This window comes from Sycon ciliatum, chromosome 6, assembly GCF_964019385.1.
Source record: "Sycon ciliatum chromosome 6, ocSycCili1.1, whole genome shotgun sequence".
NCBI lineage: Eukaryota > Metazoa > Porifera > Calcarea > Leucosolenida > Sycettidae > Sycon > Sycon ciliatum.
Window position 1 is genome coordinate 19814517 of NC_088648.1, and position 24280 is coordinate 19838796.

At 47.2% G+C, this 24280-nt stretch overlaps 1 protein-coding gene across 1 annotated transcript in view; it reads right to left on the minus strand.

Annotated features, from left to right (window-relative positions):
* Positions 1 to 23033, minus strand: part of LOC135820117 (uncharacterized) — a 41836-nt gene extending 18803 nt beyond the window's left edge. Inside the window, exons 1-3 of the mRNA XM_065333426.1 lie at positions 22659 to 23033; positions 14729 to 14827; positions 9474 to 9572 (exon numbers count right to left, since the gene is read on the minus strand). Of these exons, the coding sequence (XP_065189498.1) occupies positions 9474 to 9572; positions 14729 to 14827; positions 22659 to 23033 (573 nt within the window). The remainder of the gene's footprint in view (positions 1 to 9473; positions 9573 to 14728; positions 14828 to 22658) is intronic.
* Between the last annotated feature and the right edge of the window lie 1247 nt (positions 23034 to 24280).

The following is a 24280-nucleotide window of genomic DNA, read 5'->3' on the forward strand; positions in this document are numbered from 1 at the left end:
ACTTAGTAAGTGGAACGGGAAGTTCTTCTTGCACCCTAACTGGACCCCATCACCAGATCTCCAGCTATACACAGATGCAAGTGGCACTCACGGCTGGGGTGCTTACAACAACGGGGAAGTGGATTCAAGGTTCATGAAACAGTGCCCAGATGCTGCAGTCTATCAAGTGGAAGGAGCTGTTTGCCCTCGTAGCAGCCTGCGCCACATGGGCGCGACGAATGGGCTAAGCTCCGGATTCGGGTACACTGCGACAACTCGGCGATAGTGGACTGCATCCGTTCGGGCACGTGCAAAGCCCCAGCTGTGATGAAGTTGCTACGCGAACTGTTCTTCGTTTGCTATGAGTTCAACTTTCATGTTAGCGCTGTGCATATTGCTGGCTCCAAGAATGTCATTGCAGATTGCCTTTCTCGTTTTCTTATGCAGGATTTCGACGTCATGCTCCGTTAGCCCGGCCGAGTCCAGACCGTGCTCGTCTTCCAGCAGTCTTGTGAGCGAAGTCACTAAGTACGCTGCCTGTGCAATTGCTGCTAATACCAGACACACCTACTCTGCCGGTGAGCGTCGTTTTGTCAGTTTCTGCTCCCTTTGCAATCTGCAACCTTACCCAGCTTCTGATCTTACCCTCAGCTGCTTTTGCGCTTTTCTTGCTCGCTCTGTCCGCCCTTGCACGATATCTGTTTATTTGCAAGCTGTACGGAATGCACACATTGAACAGGGTCTAGAGGATCCCCTGATCGAGACCTGGCTTCTCAAGAAAGTGTTGAAGGGTGTGCAACGGTGCCATGGGACCGAGACAGTAAAGCTAGATTGCCCATAACTATGCCAACTCTAAGGAAATTAGACGATGCCTGTGATCACCTCCCCGTGTTGCCCGAGCATGACCGAGTTCTCTTCAAGTCTGCTGTGCTGTTGGCAGGCTTTGGTTTCCTAAGGTGCTCCGAATTTACAGAGGGCCTTACAAGAGAGTGTATCAGATTTGAGTCGGGCAGCATGACCATCCTGCTAAAGAGATCAAAGACAGACCAATTTGGAAAGGGAGTCCACATTATCATTGGACCGGCCGGTCGCCCTTACTGCCCGGTGTATGCTATGGTATGCTACCTGGCGATGATTGGCAGTCGAAACGCATCCACTCCTCTGTATGTACTTGCCAAGGGTGTGCCGTTATCCAGAGCTGTTTTCACCAGTACTGTGCGCTTGCTGCTCGAAAAGGCTGCGGTGCCAAACATCGAACTCTACTCGGGACACTCATTCCGAATTGGCGTAGCTACTACCGCCGCCATGGCAGGGATACCCGATTCGCTGATTCGTTCTGCCGGCAGGTGGCAGAGCAATGTGTGTCTACGCTATATGCGAATTCCAATGGAGACCAAGTCCAAGATCTCGGCTCAGCTTGCCTCAGTGAGTGACCTTATCTGATTCTTTGCACGGACAGTTTATGTTCCATCCCTGAAGTCCTAGCATAGGAATGTCACTGCTCGATAATTTCTTTTAAAATGCTGGGGGGTGGTTCGGGGATAGTGTTGCTGCTTTGTGGAGCTCTATCGCTCCTAACTGGTCACTTGCTTCGCTAGTTGCGGCTCTTTACGAGCCAGTTGTTGCCGATTGCATTGGCTTTGCCTTGCAACCCCATTGTGGCACAATGTGGGTTTATTGCGGCTCCTCGCGAGCCAGTTGCTGCCAGTGGCCTGGCATTGTTTTCCAGCTCTTCGAGCTTTTGCATTACAAGACCAGTTACTCGTAGCAGCACACTTTCTCCAGAACAATTTCTTGTTGCCTTGGGCTGAGTATGAGCGTGTGAGGGATATGGTGCTAATGTCGCAGTAATGTAGTTAGTGTGTGTTAGCATCCACCGATCACACTGCCATGTTTGCATCTGCCGCGCACCGCTGCATTAGTGCATTGCGCACTGCACTCACACTGCCAGCGCATAGATTTGGGCACGCTTAGCCTGACGTCACACAACTGCTTCCTTTGAACTTTTGCTCACTGCAATCACATTGCCAGCGCATGCTACTACTCGGCATATTCTGGCAAGGCAGCTACTATTACGAGCGGGTGCTACCGTTTGGGCTTCGCTCCAGCCCAGCCATTTTCGATTCTGTTGCCTCGGCCATAGAGTGGATTATCCGGAACCATTTCTCCATTGCCGACCTATTCCACTACTTGGACGACTTCCTAAACGTCACAACTGGCCATACTGTTGCCCAGCGTCAACTAGCAATCCTGCTGCGGGCCTTCATCTATTTGGGCGTGCCGCTAGCGCCAGCAAAGGTGGAAGGTCCCGCGAGATCACTGACGTTCCTCGGCATTATTCTGGACTGCGAGCGGCTCGAGGCCAGGCTCCCCATGGACAAGCTCACCGACCTCCGATCGCTATTGGCCAGCACGATCAACAGCCGGAAGATATCCCAACGCCAACTCGAGTCCCTATTGGGTAAGCTCTCGTTTGCTGCCCGTGTCATCACTCCAGGCCGTGCCTTCATGCGTCGTCTGTGGTCCGTCTGCTCACGGTTTCAGCAACCACACTACTCAATAACTTGGACCCAAGAATGCATGGATGACCTGCTATGGTGGATGAGGCTACTTAGTAAGTGGAACGGGAAGTTCTTCTTGCACCCTAACTGGACCCCATCACCAGATCTCCAGCTATACACAGATGCAAGTGGCACTCACGGCTGGGGTGCTTACAACAACGGGGAAGTGGATTCAAGGTTCATGAAACAGTGCCGAGATGCTGCAGTCTATCAAGTGGAAGGAGCTGTTTGCCCTCGTAGCAGCCTGCGCCACATGGGGCGACGAATGGGCTAAGCTCCGGATTCGGGTACACTGCGACAACTCGGCGATAGTGGACTGCATCCGTTCGGGCACGTGCAAAGCCCCAGCTGTGATGAAGTTGCTACGCGAACTGTTCTTCGTTTGCTATGAGTTCAACTTTCATGTTAGCGCTGTGCATATTGCTGGCTCCAAGAATGTCATTGCAGATTGCCTTTCTCGTTTTCTTATGCAGGATTTCGACGTCATGCTCCGTTAGCCCGGCCGAGTCCAGACCGTGCTCGTCTTCCAGCAGTCTTGTGAGCGAAGTCACTAAGTACGCTGCCTGTGCAATTGCTGCTAATACCAGACACACCTACTCTGCCGGTGAGCGTCGTTTTGTCAGTTTCTGCTCCCTTTGCAATCTGCAACCTTACCCAGCTTCTGATCTTACCCTCAGCTGCTTTTGCGCTTTTCTTGCTCGCTCTGTCCGCCCTTGCACGATATCTGTTTATTTGCAAGCTGTACGGAATGCACACATTGAACAGGGTCTAGAGGATCCCCTGATCGAGACCTGGCTTCTCAAGAGAGTGTTGAAGGGTGTGCAACGGTGCCATGGGACCGAGACAGTAAAGCTAGATTGCCCATAACTATGCCAACTCTAAGGAAATTAGACGATGCCTGTGATCACCTCCCCGTGTTGCCCGAGCATGACCGAGTTCTCTTCAAGTCTGCTGTGCTGTTGGCAGGCTTTGGTTTCCTAAGGTGCTCCGAATTTACAGAGGGCCTTACAAGAGAGTGTATCAGATTTGAGTCGGGCAGCATGACCATCCTGCTAAAGAGATCAAAGACAGACCAATTTGGAAAGGGAGTCCACATTATCATTGGACCGGCCGGTCGCCCTTACTGCCCGGTGTATGCTATGGTATGCTACCTGGCGATGATTGGCAGTCGAAACGCATCCACTCCTCTGTATGTACTTGCCAAGGGTGTGCCGTTATCCAGAGCTGTTTTCACCGGTACTGTGCGCTTGCTGCTCGAAAAGGCTGCGGTGCCAAACATCGAACTCTACTCGGGACACTCATTCCGAATTGGCGTAGCTACTACCGCCGCCATGGCAGGGATACCCGATTCGCTGATTCGTTCTGCCGGCAGGTGGCAGAGCAATGTGTGTCTACGCTATATGCGAATTCCAATGGAGACCAAGTCCAAGATCTCGGCTCAGCTTGCCTCAGTGAGTGACCTTATCTGATTCTTTGCACGGACAGTTTATGTTCCATCCCTGAAGTCCTAGCATAGGAATGTCACTGCTCGATAATTTCTTTTAAAATGCTGGGGGGTGGTTCGGGGATAGTGTTGCTGCTTTGTGGAGCTCTATCGCTCCTAACTGGTCACTTGCTTCGCTAGTTGCGGCTCTTCACGAGCCAGTTGTTGCCGATTGCATTGGCTTTGCCTTGCAACCCCATTGTGGCACAATGTGGGTTTATTGCGGCTCCTCGCGAGCCAGTTGCTGCCAGTGGCCTGGCATTGTTTTCCAGCTCTTCGAGCTTTTGCATTACAAGACCAGTTACTCGTAGCAGCACACTTTCTCCAGAACAATTTCTTGTTGCCTTGGGCTGAGTATGAGCGTGTGAGGGATATGGTGCTAATGTCGCAGTAATGTAGTTAGTGTGTGTTAGCATCCACCGATCACACTGCCATGTTTGCATCTGCCGCGCACCGCTGCATTAGTGCATTGCGCACTGCACTCACACTGCCAGCGCATAGATTTGGGCACGCTTAGCCTGACGTCACACAACTGCTTCCTTTGAACTTTTTCTCACTGCAATCACATTGCCAGCGCATGGATTCGGGCGCGCTTAGCCTGACGTCGTACAACTGCTTCCTTTGAACTTTCTCTTTCTTTCTTGCTGTTGGCTTCACTTCAAAGACTAGTCTAATTAGTGGTGACTTTTAGCTTGTGCCAGCATCAAATTTTCACCCTCCATCCCTCCCATCTTATCTTGCTAATGGTACAAGGGAACATTTAGCTCTATCGCTCCTAACTGGTCACTTGCTTCGCTAGTTGCGGCTCTTCACGAGCCAGTTGTTGCCAATTGCATTGGCTTTGCCTTGCAACCCCATTGTGGCACAATGTGGGTTTATTGCGGCTCCTCGCGAGCCAGTTGCTGCCAGTGGCCTGGCATTGCTTTCCAGCTCTTCGAGCTTTTGCATTACAAGACCAGTTACTTGAAGCAGCACACTATCTCCAAAACAATTCCTTGTTGCCTTGGGCTGAGTATGAGTGTGTGAGGGATATGGTGCTAAGCAAGGGAAAACAAGAAATGATAATAATATAAGACAGAAAGGACCAAAAGAAGAAAAGGAAAAATTTATATGAAGACAATTTCATGAAGTCAGAAATAGAAAGACAATAATTTTATGGAGTCAAAGAATAGAAACACAATTTCATGGAGTCAGGAACACGTGGTTGATTTTATAGACATGCATGCACATATGTTTGATAGATGAGAAGGTTGGAATTTATGGCAGATAACAAAAGTTTAACGAGGATATTCCCAAAGAAAGTATATCAATGGCAGAAAGAGCTTTTTGGAAGGGACCAGGGACACGTATCACTGTAAAATCAGAGGGGAGAGCGTTCCAGAGTATGCTTCCCCGAAACATCATGGTCGATCGTCCCGCAGGCCCACGAAGAAAGGGAAGCAAGTTCGACACTTGTCCCCGTGTGGTGCGCTGATCCTCCGGAACAGTCTCGGGGGCCATTTGGGTGAATAACTGTTGAAGAAGGGGGCTACAGGAGCTTCTTGACATCGGTTTTCAGAATGGCTGACCTGGTACAGTAGCATGATGTCATCTACCCCCACCCCATCCTGTCTTGATCCCGGCCGCAACCCCCCCCCCCCCCTCAGCCAAATCCTGGGCACGCCACGGCTCGAGCAGGGGCTGGACGAAGCCGTGATACACGGCCAGCATGCCACGGCAGGCCAGAACACGAGCAGCTCTACGTAGGAGGCCAAGACGTGAGTTTGCCCTGGCAGCAACTGACCGGAGATGGGCACAAAAGGATAGCTTGGAGTCAACCATAACTCCGAGGAGCTTGAGGTGTGGCTGTTGTGGGATGACCTCCCCTCCAAAGTATATAGATCAAAGCAAAACAATTCAGAGTGGAATTCAACAGTTGGTGGATATGGTACTACTTGTCTGGTATTTGCATTGCATGATTGCCATTAGTGTACAGACATACATGTACACTTATACCTCGGTTATGCAGACCCCGGGGATTTCAGGCTACCGAGCAAACGTTGGGCGAGTTTCAGTGGAAATGATAGTACTCTTTGGGCAATTTTTGTGGAAATAGTGACGACATAATTATGCCATAATTATGATCTGGAGAAAAGTTGCCGTCAACTGAATCTGCCGAGGGCCAAACCGAGCGGAGTTTTCCATGTACTCTGCAAACTGAAGGGCACTCACGGCGTCTCTGCCAGGGTGATATAGATTGGCGCAAGAAACAAAGGGGTGAGAATGGCACGCAGAAGTCTTAGCTTCTGTGCTTCTATTCTTTGCTCACGAAACCAGTTTGTGTAGCTAGTGCACCTAAACCCGACGTGAGGGTTCATGTATGCAAATCCTGTATTCACATCTGGAATGATCGAGGTCCTGTATGCACAGCCTACTATCTACGAGGATGGAGCCTTTTTTAATTTTTTTTACTATGTTCACATACCCAACTCATAAATAATACAGAAAGACAATGGTACTGAGACAAGGACAAACGTGACAACTACTGAGAAGGGGCTGCACCGAGATGCAGTAGTGATGGTGGGGCATTGATGGCTCTGCCAACCTGAGGTCTCGGCATCACGGCCAGAAACACGCACCAAAAACAAAAGATAGAGCTGTGAGGGTCAGCAAAAATAAAAAGAAAGCAAGGGGCAAACAACAGCTAGTACTAATGCGCAGCGCATTCGTTGCAATGGGAGTCGTTGACGGGGCACTAGAATATAGGTGGGTCGACAGGCAGAATGTCCGTGGACCATCGCCAATCCTGTCGGCAGAGGTATTCGTTGACATTGCACTTAAACTTTTGAAGATTTTTGCGAGTTGGGGCGTAGTCTAGAAAAGCTGGCGGCAGGGAATTCCACAGCTGGATTGCACAACGTGGGAAGCTGCGGAGAATGGTGTCTGGTGCTTGACGCGGTAGGGGACTTCGTAGCTGGTAACTGTGGCCGGCGGCCATGCGGAGATCGTTTCGAGTGCGAGTGGCGTCACGGGGCTCAAGCCTTGGTGGGAGGACTGCTAGCAATTGAGTCGGACCGGTGATGAAATGCAGTGTGTACATGTATGTTAAGGCAGCAACGTATCGCCGCAGGCTGAGGCTCTGGAGCTCCGTCCCGGGACCAATGATGCGCAATGCACGGCGTTGGATGCTATCTAGGAGTGCAAGGTGGGAGGGAGCAGCTCCCATCCAGACGAGTGGGGCATACTCCAAAACGGGCCGTACAAACCCCTTGTACACAGTGAGGCGGCCTTCTCGGGAGAGATAGGGCGCAGCTCGCCGCAGGAGGCCCAAACGCTGTTTGCCACGTATAGACACTGCGCGGATGTGCTCCGCGGAGGACAGCTGCACTGCCTTAGCCTGGAGCAATGTAACATGCAATATACATGTAGCTCGGAATACCTTTCTGCTTCCAGCTCATGCTCCTGAAGTTCACCTGTATACTCCTCCCGAAGTCTTTCCAAGTTGTTCTACTTTGACATACTAGCCCCTCATACGTGTAATGGATAGAACATAATAATCATGGTTCCGTCTGGACCCGCTCAGGTGAAAGATTCTGGCATGATGGCGTCTCTAAAAAATATACCAAGCAATGGGAGCGTGACCGATTTTGAGAACAATAGACACAACACCCTGAGGCAAAGACCTGCAAAGGTAAATAAAATGGTGAGGAGGCCGTAAATGAAAATTTTCCGGTTATGACAGGATTCCGCTCGGGTAAAGGACAGGGCACACATGATTTATTGTACGTTACAGGGGAAGTTAAGCCTAAAATCAATTTTTCACTAGGTGTAGTCGTCGGGGTGCTGATTCGAATGGCCTGGGTCCGAGGAAGCTGAGACTCTCCCTTCCTCCTTTATTTCCAATCGAACTCGAGCACTTCCACCGAAACTAGGTGACTGCACCCTACTATATGGGGATTTTGTATGCAAAATATCACTAAAAGCGCCATTCCGTTCATACAAAAGCCTGGATGACCGCGACTGGCCCATATTTTGTAGTCTTTTGGACGCTGAGTGGACTGGTTTTGGTCCGAAAAGGCTGCGACGCAGCATTCGGCCCTTATACCCTATCGAACATGGCTGAACAAGCGGTCACGTGATCTTGCGTACACCAGTCACCTGGTCACCGTGCCTGCAAGCTTCAACTCACTGCATGTATGGGCGAGTTTCTGTCACTCGAGTTGAACCTTTGAACCTTTGAGGAACCTTGGTGTGAAAATTGACTCAGTACCCCAAAGACAACTGGTGAAATTTGATTTTAGGCTTAACTTCCCCTTTAACTTGGCCAGCAATCGAGGACATCTGAGCGCTGCAATTTTTATACTCCTCCGAGTTGTGATTTTTGCGTGCTGGGCCAAGCACAAGGAAGTCATCTGCAAAATAACTGCAGAAAATGGTTGTTGTTTGATCCTTTGGTGCAATCTTTGTTTCTAGTCGAAGCTAGTTGCTGTTTGGAGCAGAAACGCTGAAATTGACTATTTTCTGCATGTACTCATACATGTACTCATGTACTCAGGCATGCAGTCGCACTCGTATTTTAGCTCTTTTTCTGGAATGGATGCTGCTCTGCGCCCCTTGGTGAACATTTCCTGCGCTCGTGGAGCAGCTGAAAAGGACCACTGGTATGTCTGGTTCCTGGTTTGAAAGTGGAGAGTCGACTTTTGTGCCTTGAAAAAGGAGAGAGCGATAAAAGTACGTCTGTGGCTTACAGGGCCGGAGGAAGGAGTTCGGGAGTGGTCCGGCCAACCTTTGAGGGGGGTCTGGGGGACCTCCCCCGGGAGAAATATTTAAAATTTACGTGAAATAGAGCGAATTTGGGCATCTCTAAGCCGGACTAAGGCTCCAGAAAATGCAGAAAATTATAGTAAAAGAACACAAACAAAACTTTTTTTATCCATATCAGCCATACAGTGCCGGTCACGGACTCCTGAGTCATGAGCTACTTCGAAGCACATCACACGTCAGCAGTACAGTCGAGTCATGTACCTCTGGATTTTTTTACACCGGTTTTGCACGAATCACATGGACCATCCAGCTGGGAAAGTGGTCCGGCCATGGCCGGACCAGCCTGACCGGTTCCGCCGGCCCTGGCTTATTTTTGAGTGCTCCTCGTACATTTTTGATCGTGATAGAAATTCTCAGACCAAAGTCTGGCCGTACAGTTTTCTTGTGGATTTTTTAGTTGTTTCATCTCGTATCTATGTCAGTATTGTGATGGTGAAGTGGAGAGGGTGATTTTCTTCCTCTATGCTTCGTTCGGCTGACTTTGCTTCGTCCTCTTTGAAAAGTGATCCTGAAAAAAGGTCGATTCGCAAAATTATGTTGATTTTCAATGTACGTGATGACATGTGATTGCTGGCTATGTGAGTTGTACAGTGCAAACGCAGAACAGGATCATACTGGTTCACGACACTCTATGTTCTGTGCTTTACCTCATTCTTGATTTTACAGTCGGCCCCTCCAGCGATCAGCGCTTGACACACCTCCAGTTTACCGCTACTGGCGGCAAGGTGCAACGGAGTGTCGCCATACTGGAAGCAAAGTCAAGAAACAACAGTACAGGAAACAGTTCTCAATGAGTTGGATTGTGGATCACAGTCACAATTGTAGATCAAAGCAAAACAATTCAGAGTGGAATTCAACAGTTGGTGGATATGGTACTACTTGTCTGGTATTTACATTGCATGATTGCCATTAGTGTACAGACATACATGTACACTTATACCTCGGTTTTCCAGACCCCGAAGCTGCGGGCATTTCAGGCTACCGAGCAAACGTTGGGCGAGTTTCAGTGGAAATGATAGTACTCTTTTGGCAATTTTTGTGGAAATAGTGACGACATATGCCATATGACCTGAGAAAAGTTGCCATCAACTGAATCCGCCGAGAGCCAAACCAAGCAGAGTTTCCCATGCACTCTGCAAACTGAAGGGCACTCACGGCGTCTCTGCCATGTTGATATAGAGTGGCGCAAGAAACAAAAGGGTGAGGATGGCACGCAGAAGTCTTAGCTTCCGTGCTTGTATGCTCGCGAAACCAGTTTGTGTAGCTAGTGCACCTAAACCCGACGTGAGGGTTCATGTATGGAAATCCTGTATTCACATCTGGAATGCTCGAGGTCCTGTATGCACAGCCTACTATCAAGAGTCCATAAACAAAAGTATGCAACTGTGATCTCTTTTCAATGGGCCAGATACGCGGCGCGCTGCCTTCATTACATCATTCAGCTGCAGTCCGCACACTGCGGAAAATCAAACACCGCACATTCCCTCTGGTTTGAAATGACTTTCGAACGGAACTCGAGTTCACGCGCCAAAATTTAGACATCGCCTAGGTACTGTCATGAATCCAGCAAAACAAATGAACTCGTACGAGAAATGTTGGGTTTGAGTGCATGCTTTCAGAGCGTGCATGATGAAGGTAAGTTACGTAATGAAGGCAGAGCGCCGCGCACTGACCCATAACCACAGTTGCACACTCTTGTTTATGCACTCTTGCTACAATCCACGAGGAAGGAGTCTGCACTGCCCTAGCCTGCATCAATGTAAGATAAAATAATTATACATGTAGCTTCGAACACTTTTCCGTTTCCAGCTTGTGCGCCTGAAGTTTAGGGCTCACAGTACGTATGCTGATTGCCAGTGGACATCAGCGCCATTTTGATTGGGGCACTCAAGTTCACGTGATCCTTTCACGTGCAGGGCTGCATGCAGTTCTGTGCTGCCGTTTAGATCTACGTGCAGGCTGCAGCGCTGCAGCATGCTGATGGAGCTGCTATTTTCTTGCTCTGTCGGCAAACAAATTTTCCCACAAGTAGCTAGAAGATGGAGAAGCGTGGGAGGCCTTGATCTTTTCTGTAGTTCGGGAGGTGGGCATCGACCATTACAATGGTAGTTCTCCGTGACTTACCCTTGGTACTGAGCTGTGGCTAAGGTGAAGTGAGGGACGAACTTACCAAAAATATCGCAAGCCTACAAGCGCTTCGGGTCACTAATGCCCGGGAAGAAATTGATGAAGAGCACCAGTCTGCCACGACAATACTCCACAGTAACCAGCTCACACTCGGCTCTACCCACACCTGACCATGGATTTGGAAGGAAGGAGTTTGTTCCACTGCGCAGTGAACGAAACGGCAGGTGAGCGAAGAGTTGTGCACGCTGTCGCGTAATCTTTGTAGTTTGAGTCTAGGATCTGCGGCGCTTCTCACGATCCTAGGCAAACAGGCCACGAACAAGCCGTCCATCCACGATCACAAAGTAGTTGCAAAGTCGTTACCAGGAACGTTTGCAGAGCTGATTCCATGAAGAACAACATGAGCGCACAAAACAAATCACTCAAACACGGAGCTGATCGCCTTGCGAGGTGACCAACACGTATTTTAGGTAAGTGAGCTTTTCTGGAATGCAAAGCTATGTCTTCCGCAAGCAAGGTACAGGAAATATGTGGTGGTATGCGTGACAAGGTTGCCCATCATCATTTTTTTCTCGAGTTGCCGTTTTCTGTCATGTCAGCTTGCGCACGTTATTCTTCTTGACCTTGCACGCTTCAAAATGTAAGAACTGCACAATGGTTGCTCCGATTTTGACGATCTCTGGCTCAAATTTTCTTGAGGGACCTGGCCAGAGGATTACCGAGCCATATTTTTGGCTTTCACCGAGCTTGTGTCATCGATTTCCACAGATGTTTGTCCCATCGAGGGACGAAAATCCACAAAATCCTGTTTGTGGGTCTCAGAGCACGGATTTAAAAAAATCCTAATACTGTAGTCCTTCAGCCAAGGAATCCTCCCTGAAAATTTCATGGCTCTCCCGTAAGTCGATCTTTAGAATGAAATGATAGAAGATTCAAAAAATATTCAAAATTCCAAGCCCGGGGATTGTCTGAAACACGGTTTTCACTGATCACGCCAGCACCTCGTGGAACAAAATGGCTGTGATGTTGAATGTACAGTCAGACCTCGCTTATCCGGTCCTCTATTATCCGGATCCCTCGCCATCCGGAAAAAATAGCTGGTTACAGATTTACAGCATATGTAATGCATCCAACATAACTGGTGTTCGGTTATCCGGTTCCCTCGCCTATCCGGATATTTTTGTGGAAACGGATGTGTGCGGTTAAGCGAGGTCTGACTGTACGCAACTGTGAGCCCTAAAGTTCACCTGTATGCTCCTCCCGAAGTCGTTCCAAGTTTTGTACTTCGACATACTATAGTCAGTTTCAAAAAGATTAGCAATCCTGGCGATCGCCCGGGGAGTTTGCCGTCTTACCGTATGAGCGCTCGAGCGCTGCCTGGAAAAACTCACTGTGAACTCGAAGAAATAGTCCGCGTGAAAGCATGAAAAAATGACAACTCACTGACGTCGGTACTCGTACATGTTCGTCTGGTTTACAACAAACGAGTTCTTCCTCACATCGATATGGAGTCAGAGAGGACAATCATGTCGAAAGTGTGGTAAATTTTGACGAGCGGGATGCATCCATTTTGTGACCAAATAGATTCTTTGAGCTGCCGCGGATGCAATTTACTCTCACGATGTGACGAAAACGGCATCGACACAGACTCATTCCCAAGGCCTTGAAGTGGCAAAGCTATCCATGTGAGTTTGACGACATTTTGAGAAAAGCAGACGCCTGTGAAAGCTGATAGAAGACGGCGTTGACTCCTAAATTCAAATAAATTGGCGATCTTCAAATACTAAAATAATTCTCAAACAGAAATCGATCGATCGATGTGCCGGTGTATTCAACAACACGTAGCTACAGCGCAATGACTTCCGTGTTCACTCACACGGTTTCAGTGTTGTGTATGTTCACAACTTCACATGGCGTGAGCCAGTCAAGTGTCAGTCAGTTCGGCAGGAAACGCGAGCTCCAACAACAAGCCATGGCGCAGTCACCTTCTTTGTCTTGTACCAGCGTGATCAGCGTGAAAAAAGAAGAAAAAATGTTTGACTTGAAGATGTGTTGGGATTTGAACTCACAACTTCATGGTCAGCATACAGCATTCATAACCACAAGGCCAAAAAGGAAGGGATAAATTGTGGGTTTTGATAACAAATCGATACTGGCTTCCAGGGCAAATTATAAACCATGGGAAAAGGCCAGAAACCTGGACGAAATACTAACTCCTTAACGGTTGGTCCAATTGTTCCGAAACCTTTATAGAACAATTTGCCGTGTCCTACAGTCTGTTTCAAAAAGATTAGCAATCAAGTTTTGGTCTTAAAAAGTATGAAAATAAGGGAAATTTGGACAACAAAGTACATAAAATGGCTTGTTAGGGCACGGCAAATTGTTCTGTGAAGGTTTCGGAACAATTGGACCAACCGTTAAGGAGTTAGAATTTCGGCCAAGTTTCTGGCCTTTTCCCATGGCTTATAATTTGCCCTGGAAGCCAGTATCGATTTGTTATCAAAACCCACGATTTATCGCTTCCTTTTTGGCCTTGTGGTTATGAATGCTGTCTGCTGACCATGAAGTTGTGAGTTCAAATCCCAACAAATCTTCAAGTCAAACATTTTTTCTTCATTTTTTCATTGTTTGGTGATCACGCTGTTGCTGTACAAGACAAAGAAGGTGGCTGCGCCAAACGACTTTGTTGTTGGAGCTCGCGTTTCCTGCCGAACTGACTGACACTCACGCCATGTGAAGTTGTGAACATACACAACACTGAAACCATGTGAGTGAAACCGGAAGTCATCGCGCTGTAGCTTCGTGTCGGTGAATACACCGGCACATCCATCGATCGATTTCTGTTTGAGAATTATTTTAGTATTTCAAGATCGCCAATTTATTTGAATTTAGGAGTCAAAAACGCCGTCTTCTATCAGCTTTCACAGGCATCTGCTTTTCTCAAAATGGCGTCGAAGTCACACGGATAGCTTTGCCACATCAAGGCCTTGGGAATGAGTCTGTGTCGATGCCGTTTTCGTCTCATCGTGAGAGTAAATTGCATCCGCGGCAGCTCAAAGAATCTATTTGGTCACAAAACGAATTGGGAGGCATCCCGCTCGTCAAAATTTACCACACTTTCGACATGTCCTCTCTGACTCCATATCGATACGAGGAAGAACTCGTTTGTTGTAAACCAGACGAACATGATGTACGAGTACCGACGTGAGTGAGTTGTCATTTTTCATGCTTTCGCGCGGAATATTTCTTCGAGTTCACAGTGAGTTTTTCCAGGCAGCGCTCGAGCGCTCATACGGTAAGACGGCAAACTCCCCGGGCGATCGCCAGGATTGCTAATCTTTTTGAAACTGACTATAACAAGCCGTTTTATATACTTTGTTGTCCAAAATTCCCACATATTTATACTTTTTAAGACCCAAACTTGATTGCTAATCTTTTTGAAACAGATTGTAGCCCCTCATACGTGTAAAGGATGGAACATAATATTAATTATTCCGTCTGGACCCGCTCAGGTGAAAGATTCTGGTATGAATCAAAAATATACCAAGCAATGAGAGCGTGACCGATTTCGAGAAAAATAGACACAAAACCCTGAGGCAAAGACCTGCGCACATTACAGCGGTGAGGAGGCAGTATATGAGACATTATCCGGTCATGACAGGATTCCTCTTGGGTAAAGGTCAGGGAACACATCAGTTATTGTACGTTAATTGTACAGTGCAAACACAGAACAGGATTATCCTGGTTCATAACACTCAATGTTACTGTGCTTTACCTCATTCTTGATGTTACAGTCGGCCCCTCCAGCGATCAGCGCTTGACACACCTCGAGGTTACCTGTCCCGGCGGCATCGTGCAACGGAGTGTCGCCACGCTGGATGCACACGCAAGAAACAACAGGAGAGGAAAACGTTCTCAATGGGTTTGATTGTAGAACACAGTCACAACTGTAGATCAAAGCAAAACAATTCAGAGTGGAATTCAACAGTTGGTGGATATGGTACTACTTGTCTGGTATTTACATTGCATGATTACCATTAGTGTACAGACATACATGTACACTTATACCTCGGTTATCCAGACCCCAAAGTTACGGGCATTTCAGGCTACCGGACACACTTTGGTTGAGTTTTAGTGGAAATGTTACTACTCTTTTGGCAATTTTGTGGAACTAGTGGCGACATATGCATTATCTATGGCCATTTCTCGTCAAAATGTATGTGATTCGGAGTTACAGACATTTCGAAGTCATGGGCAGTGCCCGGATAAACAAGTTATGAGCGTATTTCATATTGTCGGATCATTGTGTCGTTTTTCAAATTGGATCAACGCCCATGGTGTGGTACGAATGCGGCTAGACACACACACAATGCAAGTGCAGTGATGTGATCGGAACTGGTCCATGGTGCCAGTTTTGTGGATTACGTCGCATTTCAGTGAAGAAAATTGTACGTTGCTGCCTTAATCCGATCCCTCCAGGGTGATTCAGCGGCAATTTTGGAGTTTGTGCTTTTGCCACTTTCAAAATAAATGTTTTTGCCTTTTATCCTGCATGTGTAATTTAATATCGTACTGGTAATGCAGGTTCAGTAAAACCCGGCCTATTCACGCAGCTGCACATTCATAGTACATACCTCGTACGGTGTTACTGTCTTATGATCTGGAGAAAAGTTGCCGCCAACTAAACTTGCCGGGGGCCAAACCAAGCGGAGTTTAGCATGCACTCTGCAAACTGAAGGGCACTCACGGCGTCTCCCACATGTTGATTTAGAGTGACGTAAAAGACAAAAGGACGAGGAAGGCATGCAGAAGTCTTAGCTTCCGTGCTTCTGTTCTTTGCTCGCCAAACCAGTTTGTGCAGCTAGTGCACCTAAACCCGACGTGAGGGTTCATGTATGCAAATCTTGTATTCATATCTGGAATGATCGAGGTCCTGTATGCACAGCCTACTATCCATGAGGATGGAGCCTTCGCTGCCCTAGCCTCCAGCAATGTAAGATACAATATACATGTAGCTCAAAATACTTTTCTGTTTCCAGCTCATGCGCCTGAAGTTCACCTGTATACTCCTCCCGAAGTCGTTTCTATTTTGTTTGTGTTTTTTTTTACTAGAGCCACGTAAACCCGTCATGTGTGAGCCATGAAAAAGGGGAGTGGAGGCGTGGTGGGATGCTCTGCCGACCTTGGGTCTCGGCTTCATCACCGTCAGGCGAAATTACTGGTCAGTCGGCAACACGCATTTTTCACAAAAAATTGCGTTTCACCTGCTGGGAGAGTATGCGTGTACTCGAGTCTCATCCTGAGCACGTTTTTTTCTTCTTTTTTCCAGCTCCAGTGTAGCTGTATTTTTCATTGCAAAGCCGTCCTCGATTGTTGTGTTCGTTGTTCAAACGAAGTGGACATTCAATCATGAAGGCAGCGTACATAGGAGCCTGATTGAAGTTTCTCGTGGCATAGCACGGCCATACAAAGACACTTTGGGATTTTCTGAATATAGAATACCGTACGCACAATGCTGAGATCAATTTGTACGATATCAAATTGTTTGTGATCTACCACATCGAGCAGAACGGGATCCAAACACAAGCTAACCGACGGTTAGGTTGCCGACCTGACTGAACAAATGATCCCTGGCTTCACCAGACGCCAGAAGTCGGACACCATGTCGTTTGCCGCGACGTCTATCTCAAAAAAAGAACTCCATCTTCGTCGTGAAAAAGGCTTGAAATACTCAATATTCAACCGAGATTCGCGGTCTCACCCTTTCTCAGATCGAATCATTTTTTTGTTGTAGCAGTTGCAGGGCAGACCCCTCCACTACTTCAACAGGGGATGGCTCCAAAGCATGCCTGTAACGAGCCATATCGAGGTTGCAAGCCACCCCTCTCAGCAAGAAATTCGAAATTGCAATGGTGGAAGATATACTATGAAGAGAATTTCAAAAAGTATGTTTCGCAGAGCGATCGCTCAACCTTCGTCATTCAAATTTTGCAGGAGGGTACAGGCCTACATGCTAGGCATGGAACCACAGGGGTTGATGTCATAGCTGACACGCAGAGTAACACACACAGCAGATTCGTGTGCACAGATACTAAATTAATGGACGTCGTCATATTCTTCCCGCTGATCTCAAATGTACTATGACGTGCTATTTCGCCTGACGAACCAGGCGCGCCATTTTTTCTAGTTCGACAAACTAGCCCCTCATAGGTGTAATGGATGGAACATAATAATTATTGTTCCGTCTGGACCTGCTCAGGGGAAAGATTTTGGCATGATGGCGTCTCTCAAAAATATACCAAGCAATGGGAGCATGACTAATTTTGAGAACAATAGACACAACACCATGAGGCAATGAATGACCTGTACACATTAAAGTGGTGAGGAGGCCGTAAACAAAAATTGACGATTACCCACTCGGGTAAAGGTCAGGAAACACACGACATATTGTACGTTAAAGGGGATGTTAAGCCTATAATCAATTGTCCACCAGTTGTAGTCTTTGGGGTGCTGAGTCGAATGGCCTTGGTCCGAGGAACCTGAGACTCTCCCTTCCTCCTTTATTCCCAATTGAACTCGCGCACTTCCACCGAAGCTGGGTGACTGCGCCCTGCTACATGAGGGTTTTTATGCAAAGTGTCACTAAAAGTGCCATTTCGTTCTTATAAAAGCCCGGATGACCGCGACTGGCCCATGTGTTGTAGTCTTTTGCTGCGATGCAGCGTTAGGCCTCTTTACCCAATCGAACATGGCCGACCAAGCGGTCACGTGCTCGTGCGTACACCAGTCACCTGGTCACCGTGCCTGCAGGCTACAACTTACAGCATGTTAGGGCGAGTTTCTGTCACTCGGGGTGAGGCTTTGAACCTTCGCCTGCTGGCGCGGTGACCAGGTGATTGGTGTACACAGGAGCACGTGACCGCTTGTTCAACCATGTTCGATTGGGAATAAGTGCCGAACGCTGCATCGCAGCCTTTTTGGACCAAAACCAGTCGAATCAGCGTCCAAAAGACTACAACATATGGGCCACTCGCGGTCATCCGGGCTTTTATAAGAACAAAATGGCACTTTAAGTGACACTTTGCATATAAATCCCCATCTAGTAGGGCGCAGTCACCCAGTTTCGGTGGAAGTGTACGAGTTCGATTGGGAATAAAGGAGGAATAAAGGACCGTCTCAGCTTCCTTGGACCAAGACCATTCGACTCAGCACCCTGAAGACTATAACTGGTGAAAACTTGGTTTTAGGCTTAACTTCCCCTTCAACCCTTTGCCGTTTGTAAGCACAAATTTCGACCGCTCGCGGTCGATGACTTCTATGGGCACAGCGCTGGACTGGTTCACCGGAGAGAGCTGGGATTTTCCCTACTGGTAGCCAAGATGTACGCGCAGAGGGTGCCAACAATTTTTTTGTGTGATGCAATATAAAGAATCTCGGAAATTGCGACTTGAAAAATGCTCTTTGGGAAAAGTGCGTACCCTGCGACTTTTGGTATTGCCTGCAGATGTTTTCGACTTTTGCTTGAGCTGGCCTCGCGACTGTCTGCCCTGCTGTGCAAGCGATGGACGCGGAGCAATCTCTTTCGCTTCTGGAGACCCTTCCTGACGACCGTCTCACCGCCTCATCCAGCGAAGATGAGTTTGCGGAGCCAGACGATCCTGTTGAAAATATCTATTCTGACGACGACAGCGACGCTGACATGGCGAGTGAAAGCAGTGCCAGCGAGAGTGACATGGATGTCCCAGACGACGACAGTGTCGCTGAGATAAGTGCTACTAATGGTGGAAGGGGACGTGGCAGAGAGAGAGAGAGGATTCGGCCGCGGAATAGGCTGTGGTCACGGTAGAGGTTGTGGTGCACATATACTAGGTACAGCCAGTCGATATTTACAACACTTGGGACAATACAGACACCACTGTGACTGTTAACACTCCTGCATTCCACCCAGAGAACGAACCTGGTATCCACTTACCTGAGGGAGCCACTCCAGTACAAGAATATGATTTATTGCATATTGCAACAGTTTGCCCGATCGGCAATAAATCCAAATAATTATTCCCGTAGCTATGCAGAAGACGTTACTTCAGTAACGTCTGGCGCTAGCCAGGGTCCACACAGCTTTAATTTGGTGTCTGTTTGTTTGTTTGTGTCACGCCTGGAGCTATCCCGTATCTGTCCCGTATCTGTCCCGTATCTGTGACTACAAAGGCTCTACAGGATTGTACATACCGTACTTCCGCAAATAAAAGGCCGTCCTCGTATACAACGCCTTCCTCGTATACAAGGCCGGGGCAGGGGCAATTGAAAAAATAAAAGACCGTCTCCGATTAGAAGACCGGGCCTACTAAATGAGTCTTTGTTCTTGTGTTAAAAATAGAAGACCGTGCTCAAACTGTGGGAAAAAATAGAAGACCGTGCTCAAACTGTGTAGAAGAAAATGGAAGAACGGGGGTAAAACTGTGTGGCGAGAAATAGAAGAGCGGGGTCAAACTGGGTTGAAAGAATAAAAGACCGTCCTCGAATACAAGACCGTCCTTGATTATAAGCCCGGGTTAGGACGAGGTTGAAAAAATATTAGACCGGCCTACTATTTTTGGAAATACGGTAACAGCTGGCCACAATATTTGCTGGCTCCGGTATCTGTCCCGGACCGTCCCGTACAAACAGCTGGCCACAATATTCGTCATATTATGTATACGACTCCCTAATGTAGAGGGAGATTTGGAAAGAAATAGGGAGACGAGGAGGAATAGAATTTAGAATGGGCGTTAGTTGCCGAATAGATGATAAAATGCGTCAGCAAAAACATACTTTGGAAGAGAGATCCCGTCGTCTCCAAAATAAGCGTGAACGAGCGATTCAGCGCCGGTCACAGGAAACGTCGGAAGAGACATCAGGATAGGCATCCCGTCGACTCCAGAACGCCCGTGATCGGCAGAGTCAGCGCCGGTCCCAGGAAAAGTCAGGTCAGACATCCCGTCAACGCGCAGCCTCTGCAGCCTCTTTTGCTGTCGGACAGGATACGTATTTTAGGAGACTGTAAAGTTATGCAATGTGCTCCACAGGCAACCATGCATTCGGCCGTCCTCATTGGCTCAACAGGTCAATGTATTAGTACAAAAAGGCCAGAAAATCCGATTACTGTATTAAAATCAACTAATTTTTGCTGGCGATTTAATTTCGCTGATTTCGCCGCTTGGTGCCAACCGGCCAAAGTAAATCGCAGGCCAAAGTTTGTCATAGAGGCAAATGATGACATTGTATCATTGAGCAATGCATGCATGTGAGAGCAAAAAATACCGATCGATTTCTTTTTGAAAACTCCAATCGGCCAAAGTTTAATGACGGCGAAAAGTTTCGTTTCTCATCGGCCAAAGTTGCTCATCGGCCAAAATTTGTTGATTTACAGTATAAGGAGATAAATAGAAAAGAAGGAGCAAACCAAAAAGTGGATGAAATTAGAGAAGTAACAATTCGCAATAAATTCTGCAAATACTTTTGCCTAACTAATATTCCAAAAAAATACTCATATTCAATGTATGCAACACTTTTATCTCCACATCACCATATTTTTTTGTTTATGTTTTTTCACTCCATTGTCGTGAGTTCCCTTTGGGAACGGATACGAAAATAATAATAATAATGTAGAAAGGAAAAGGACATAAGGATACGAGTTAAGAGTAACTCTCCATCACTGTAACTGGATACTATATACAGTCAGAAAGTGCAATAACTAGGCACAAAACTGACAAGAGTACTGAGACATTCGACTGTCTCAGTACTCTTTCCAGTTGTGTGCCTAGTTATTGCATTTTCTGACTGTCTATAGTATACAGTTACAGTGATGGAGAGTTACTCTTAACTCGTATCCTTATGTCCTTTTCCTTTCTACATTTATTTATGGCTCAACATCCGAGTTTCAAATAATAATAATTCAAACAGTAGTTTGGAGGCGGTGGGAAAACAGTTTCGTAATAAGTATTCGCATGCAAGGACGCAAATTCACACAATTCAGTAGACACTTCTTTTCTATGAAACGTTTTCTTTCCCTTCTCTTCAGGATAGTACAGGGAATGTTGTAAATTTGAAAAAAACACATAACTATATAGAGAATGAAAGAAAGAAAAAAGTCAACACTTCAACATAGGTGTTAAAATGATTAAAGTGTTAAAAACTCAAAAACAAACAGCTGCAAGTTGTAGACAAACACGTTGAACACATCAGGGAACACTTGTCACATTTTCACGAGGTGTGACACCAAACAACTGCAACGATAACACATTCTCCTTCTGTACACATAGTTCTGGATCTAGTTTACGAATATACAGAGCTTCTAACACAGCAAGATGTAACTTAGACCTTCCACGAGTCAAAATCGAAAAGATATCATCACTATACAACTTACGACAACTAGCACTGCCCGACAAATGACGCTTGATGGACGATGTCCGATCACTTAGCTCTGTCACCTTCGACGCCTGCCGTTGTTCTCTTCCGTTAGGCTTGTTTGGTTGGTTGCTCCGGTGCATGCCTCCAACGTCCGTTGATTTCATGTCCGTTTTTGTTGATTTCATGGCCGTTTTTGTTTCACTTCTTGGTCTTCCTCGTTTCCTCGTGTTGATCGTTGTTGTCACTTCCATTATCGACGTATTCAAATCCCCAGTACTCCGTTTCTTCACCTTGCTTCTGGTAACTCTTCCGGTGTCTATGAGCTCCAGTGTCACATTGGGTGGTTTTCGAGACGGTCTCCCTCGCTTCCTCACGCTAGTCTGAGATGGGCCAAGCTCGCCGCCCGTCGAGGCGGAGGCGCGCATGCGTACATCTACACTGGACGCAGACAAAGGTGTTCCAGTATCGGACTGCACAGCACATTTTGGAGGACGGCCACGACGAGGACGAGTACCACGAGCGTCAACAGGGACAAGACCTAACGGCACATGTTGACGGATGCGTGCGCCCAGGTGTTGAAGGGTTCTACCTACGTACCGATCTTCACATTCTCGGCACTGAAAAAAATAGATAAGGTTGCTTCTACTAAGGGTAGGTAGAACGTCCTTCTTCACACTGAACGCACGCGTCGTTCCAAATACTAAATACAATTTCACGCACGGGTAAGACGAACACACAATGTTGCGCACATCCTTCTCGATGCGCGCAGAACCAGCACCCACCCAGGGTAAGCGGAGTACCACGGGGCACCTGTCCGGTCCAAATGGTTTCGGATCCTGCGTGATTGGTTTGTTAATAATAAGTTTTGTTAGTAGTGACGAGGGGTATCCATTGTTTGTCAAAATTGATGTGAGCCGCCTCAGTTCTTCTTGAAGAAGGTGAGGAGAGCAGATTCGATGGGCACGATAGACTAGTGCTTTGACAAGGTGAACTTTGGATTTAGTTGGTGTGTAGCTTCCCCATGGAATATACAAGCCAGTAAAGGTGGGTTTTCTGTAAACCGTCATGTCTAAACTCTTGGTGTCGTTGTTGCGGGTAATATTGACATCTAAGAAGGATATCACACCGTCCCGTTCACCTTCTGCAGTGAATTTTAATGCAGGATGTAGTCCGTTTAGGGTTGTTAAAAAGTTCTGGCAGGTTTCTTGGTCCTCGTCTTGACAAAAAACATCATCTACAAAACGGTAGTATACCGAGGGCCATAGCGATGGGGGAATGGATGACTCGCAAAATCCAACGAATATGTTTGCTAATACCGAACCAAGTGGAGATCCCATCGCAACTCCATCCAACTGTTTATACATGACATTGTCAAAGGAAAACTCAACGCCAGAAGTGACCATTAACATGAGTTTGACAAATTCGCTCTCATTCAAATCTGGTGGAGTCACGGACTTGTTATGGTACAACGCTGCTGCACAAATATCAATGGTTTCACGCAATGGAACATTGGTGAACAAACTGACGACATCGTACGAGCACATGTAACCAAACGACTCAAACTTCGATTTCCTGATCTTATCTACGAACTCGAATGTGTCCTTGACGCAATGGTTATTGTAAAGGGCGAGCACAGTCTGCAGCATTGCGCACAACCACTTGGATATCTTAAATTGCGGAGAACCGGACATGCTTAGTATCGGTCGTAATGGTATATTCTTTTTGTGAATTTTCGGAAGGCCATACATCCGCAGCCGAGTGGATCCCGTTGGTGCTAGCCGGTCATGTTCATATTGAGTAATCTGATGAGATCTAGATAGAAACAGTAGGTATTTACTTAATTTCGTATCTATGTTTGCAGTGTGATCATAACCATCGCACGGGCCGAGTCTACAGAACTTAGTGGTGTCATTGAGTATGACCATCATCTTCGCTCTATACTCCACTGCCGACATAATCACCGTTGCCCAGCCCTTGTCAGGGCGAGATATCACGATTTCAGGGTTCTTCCTAAGTTCCTTGAGAACTTTTATATGTTCCCGCGTCAGTGAAAAGGATCGTGTATCTGGCGGAGACTGGGCAAACCGGAACGCCTCGGCAGCCAAGGAAGCTCGGCAGGTTGCCGCCGCCAACTCCGATTTCGCGGGAACAGTGGACAGCTGTTGTTGAAGAAGTTCAAATTCAGCCAAAATATCAGTCTGGCTGAATTTGGGAGGGATACCAAAATCCATTCCACCACATAGAACATCTTTCTGTAGTTGACTGAGCGTGATACCGGCAAGATTAATGATTATGTCGTAGTTGTCGCTGCAGGCTCCAAACCTATCTCTTCTCAACGCTGAAACTAGGTTAGTTCGCTTCGTGTCATGTTTGGATCGTTGCTTGCGATCACATCGGGAGAGTAACCAAGAAAATCTGATAAAGTCAAAGACATTGAGAAGCCGGCGAATATTTTGATACGAGGAAACAAACTTTGATCGTACATTCTGCGTGACCCTTAGCCTTGTTTAGGTCATCTCCGAGGAGGACCTTTTCAATTGATATAGAATCATAGAGCTTCAATTTCTGGACCCATTTCTGAAGGTACTTCGGTGCTAACGAATAATGGAGACACTCACGGAGTAGTCTTACATGGAAAATAGCGGTGTTTAGTCGTCCCCTAAGGGAAATGACTTCGTTAAGAAGAGCAATATAGTCACTGGGAAGACGTAGCTTAAAGTAGTTGAAGCAATGCCGTGACGACAGAAAACACAGCAGAGCGGTATTGGTGGTGGTATGCATATATGGGGGACAAGGTCAACCCCACAAATCTCACTCCGTGAAGCCCACGGAGGAGACCCCAGAGCCATAGGTGTGGACCCTCTGCTTATGGTTACAGGGGGGCGGTATAACAACAGCCGTTGTGACTGCATGTGTGATACTAATAGAGCTTCAGCAA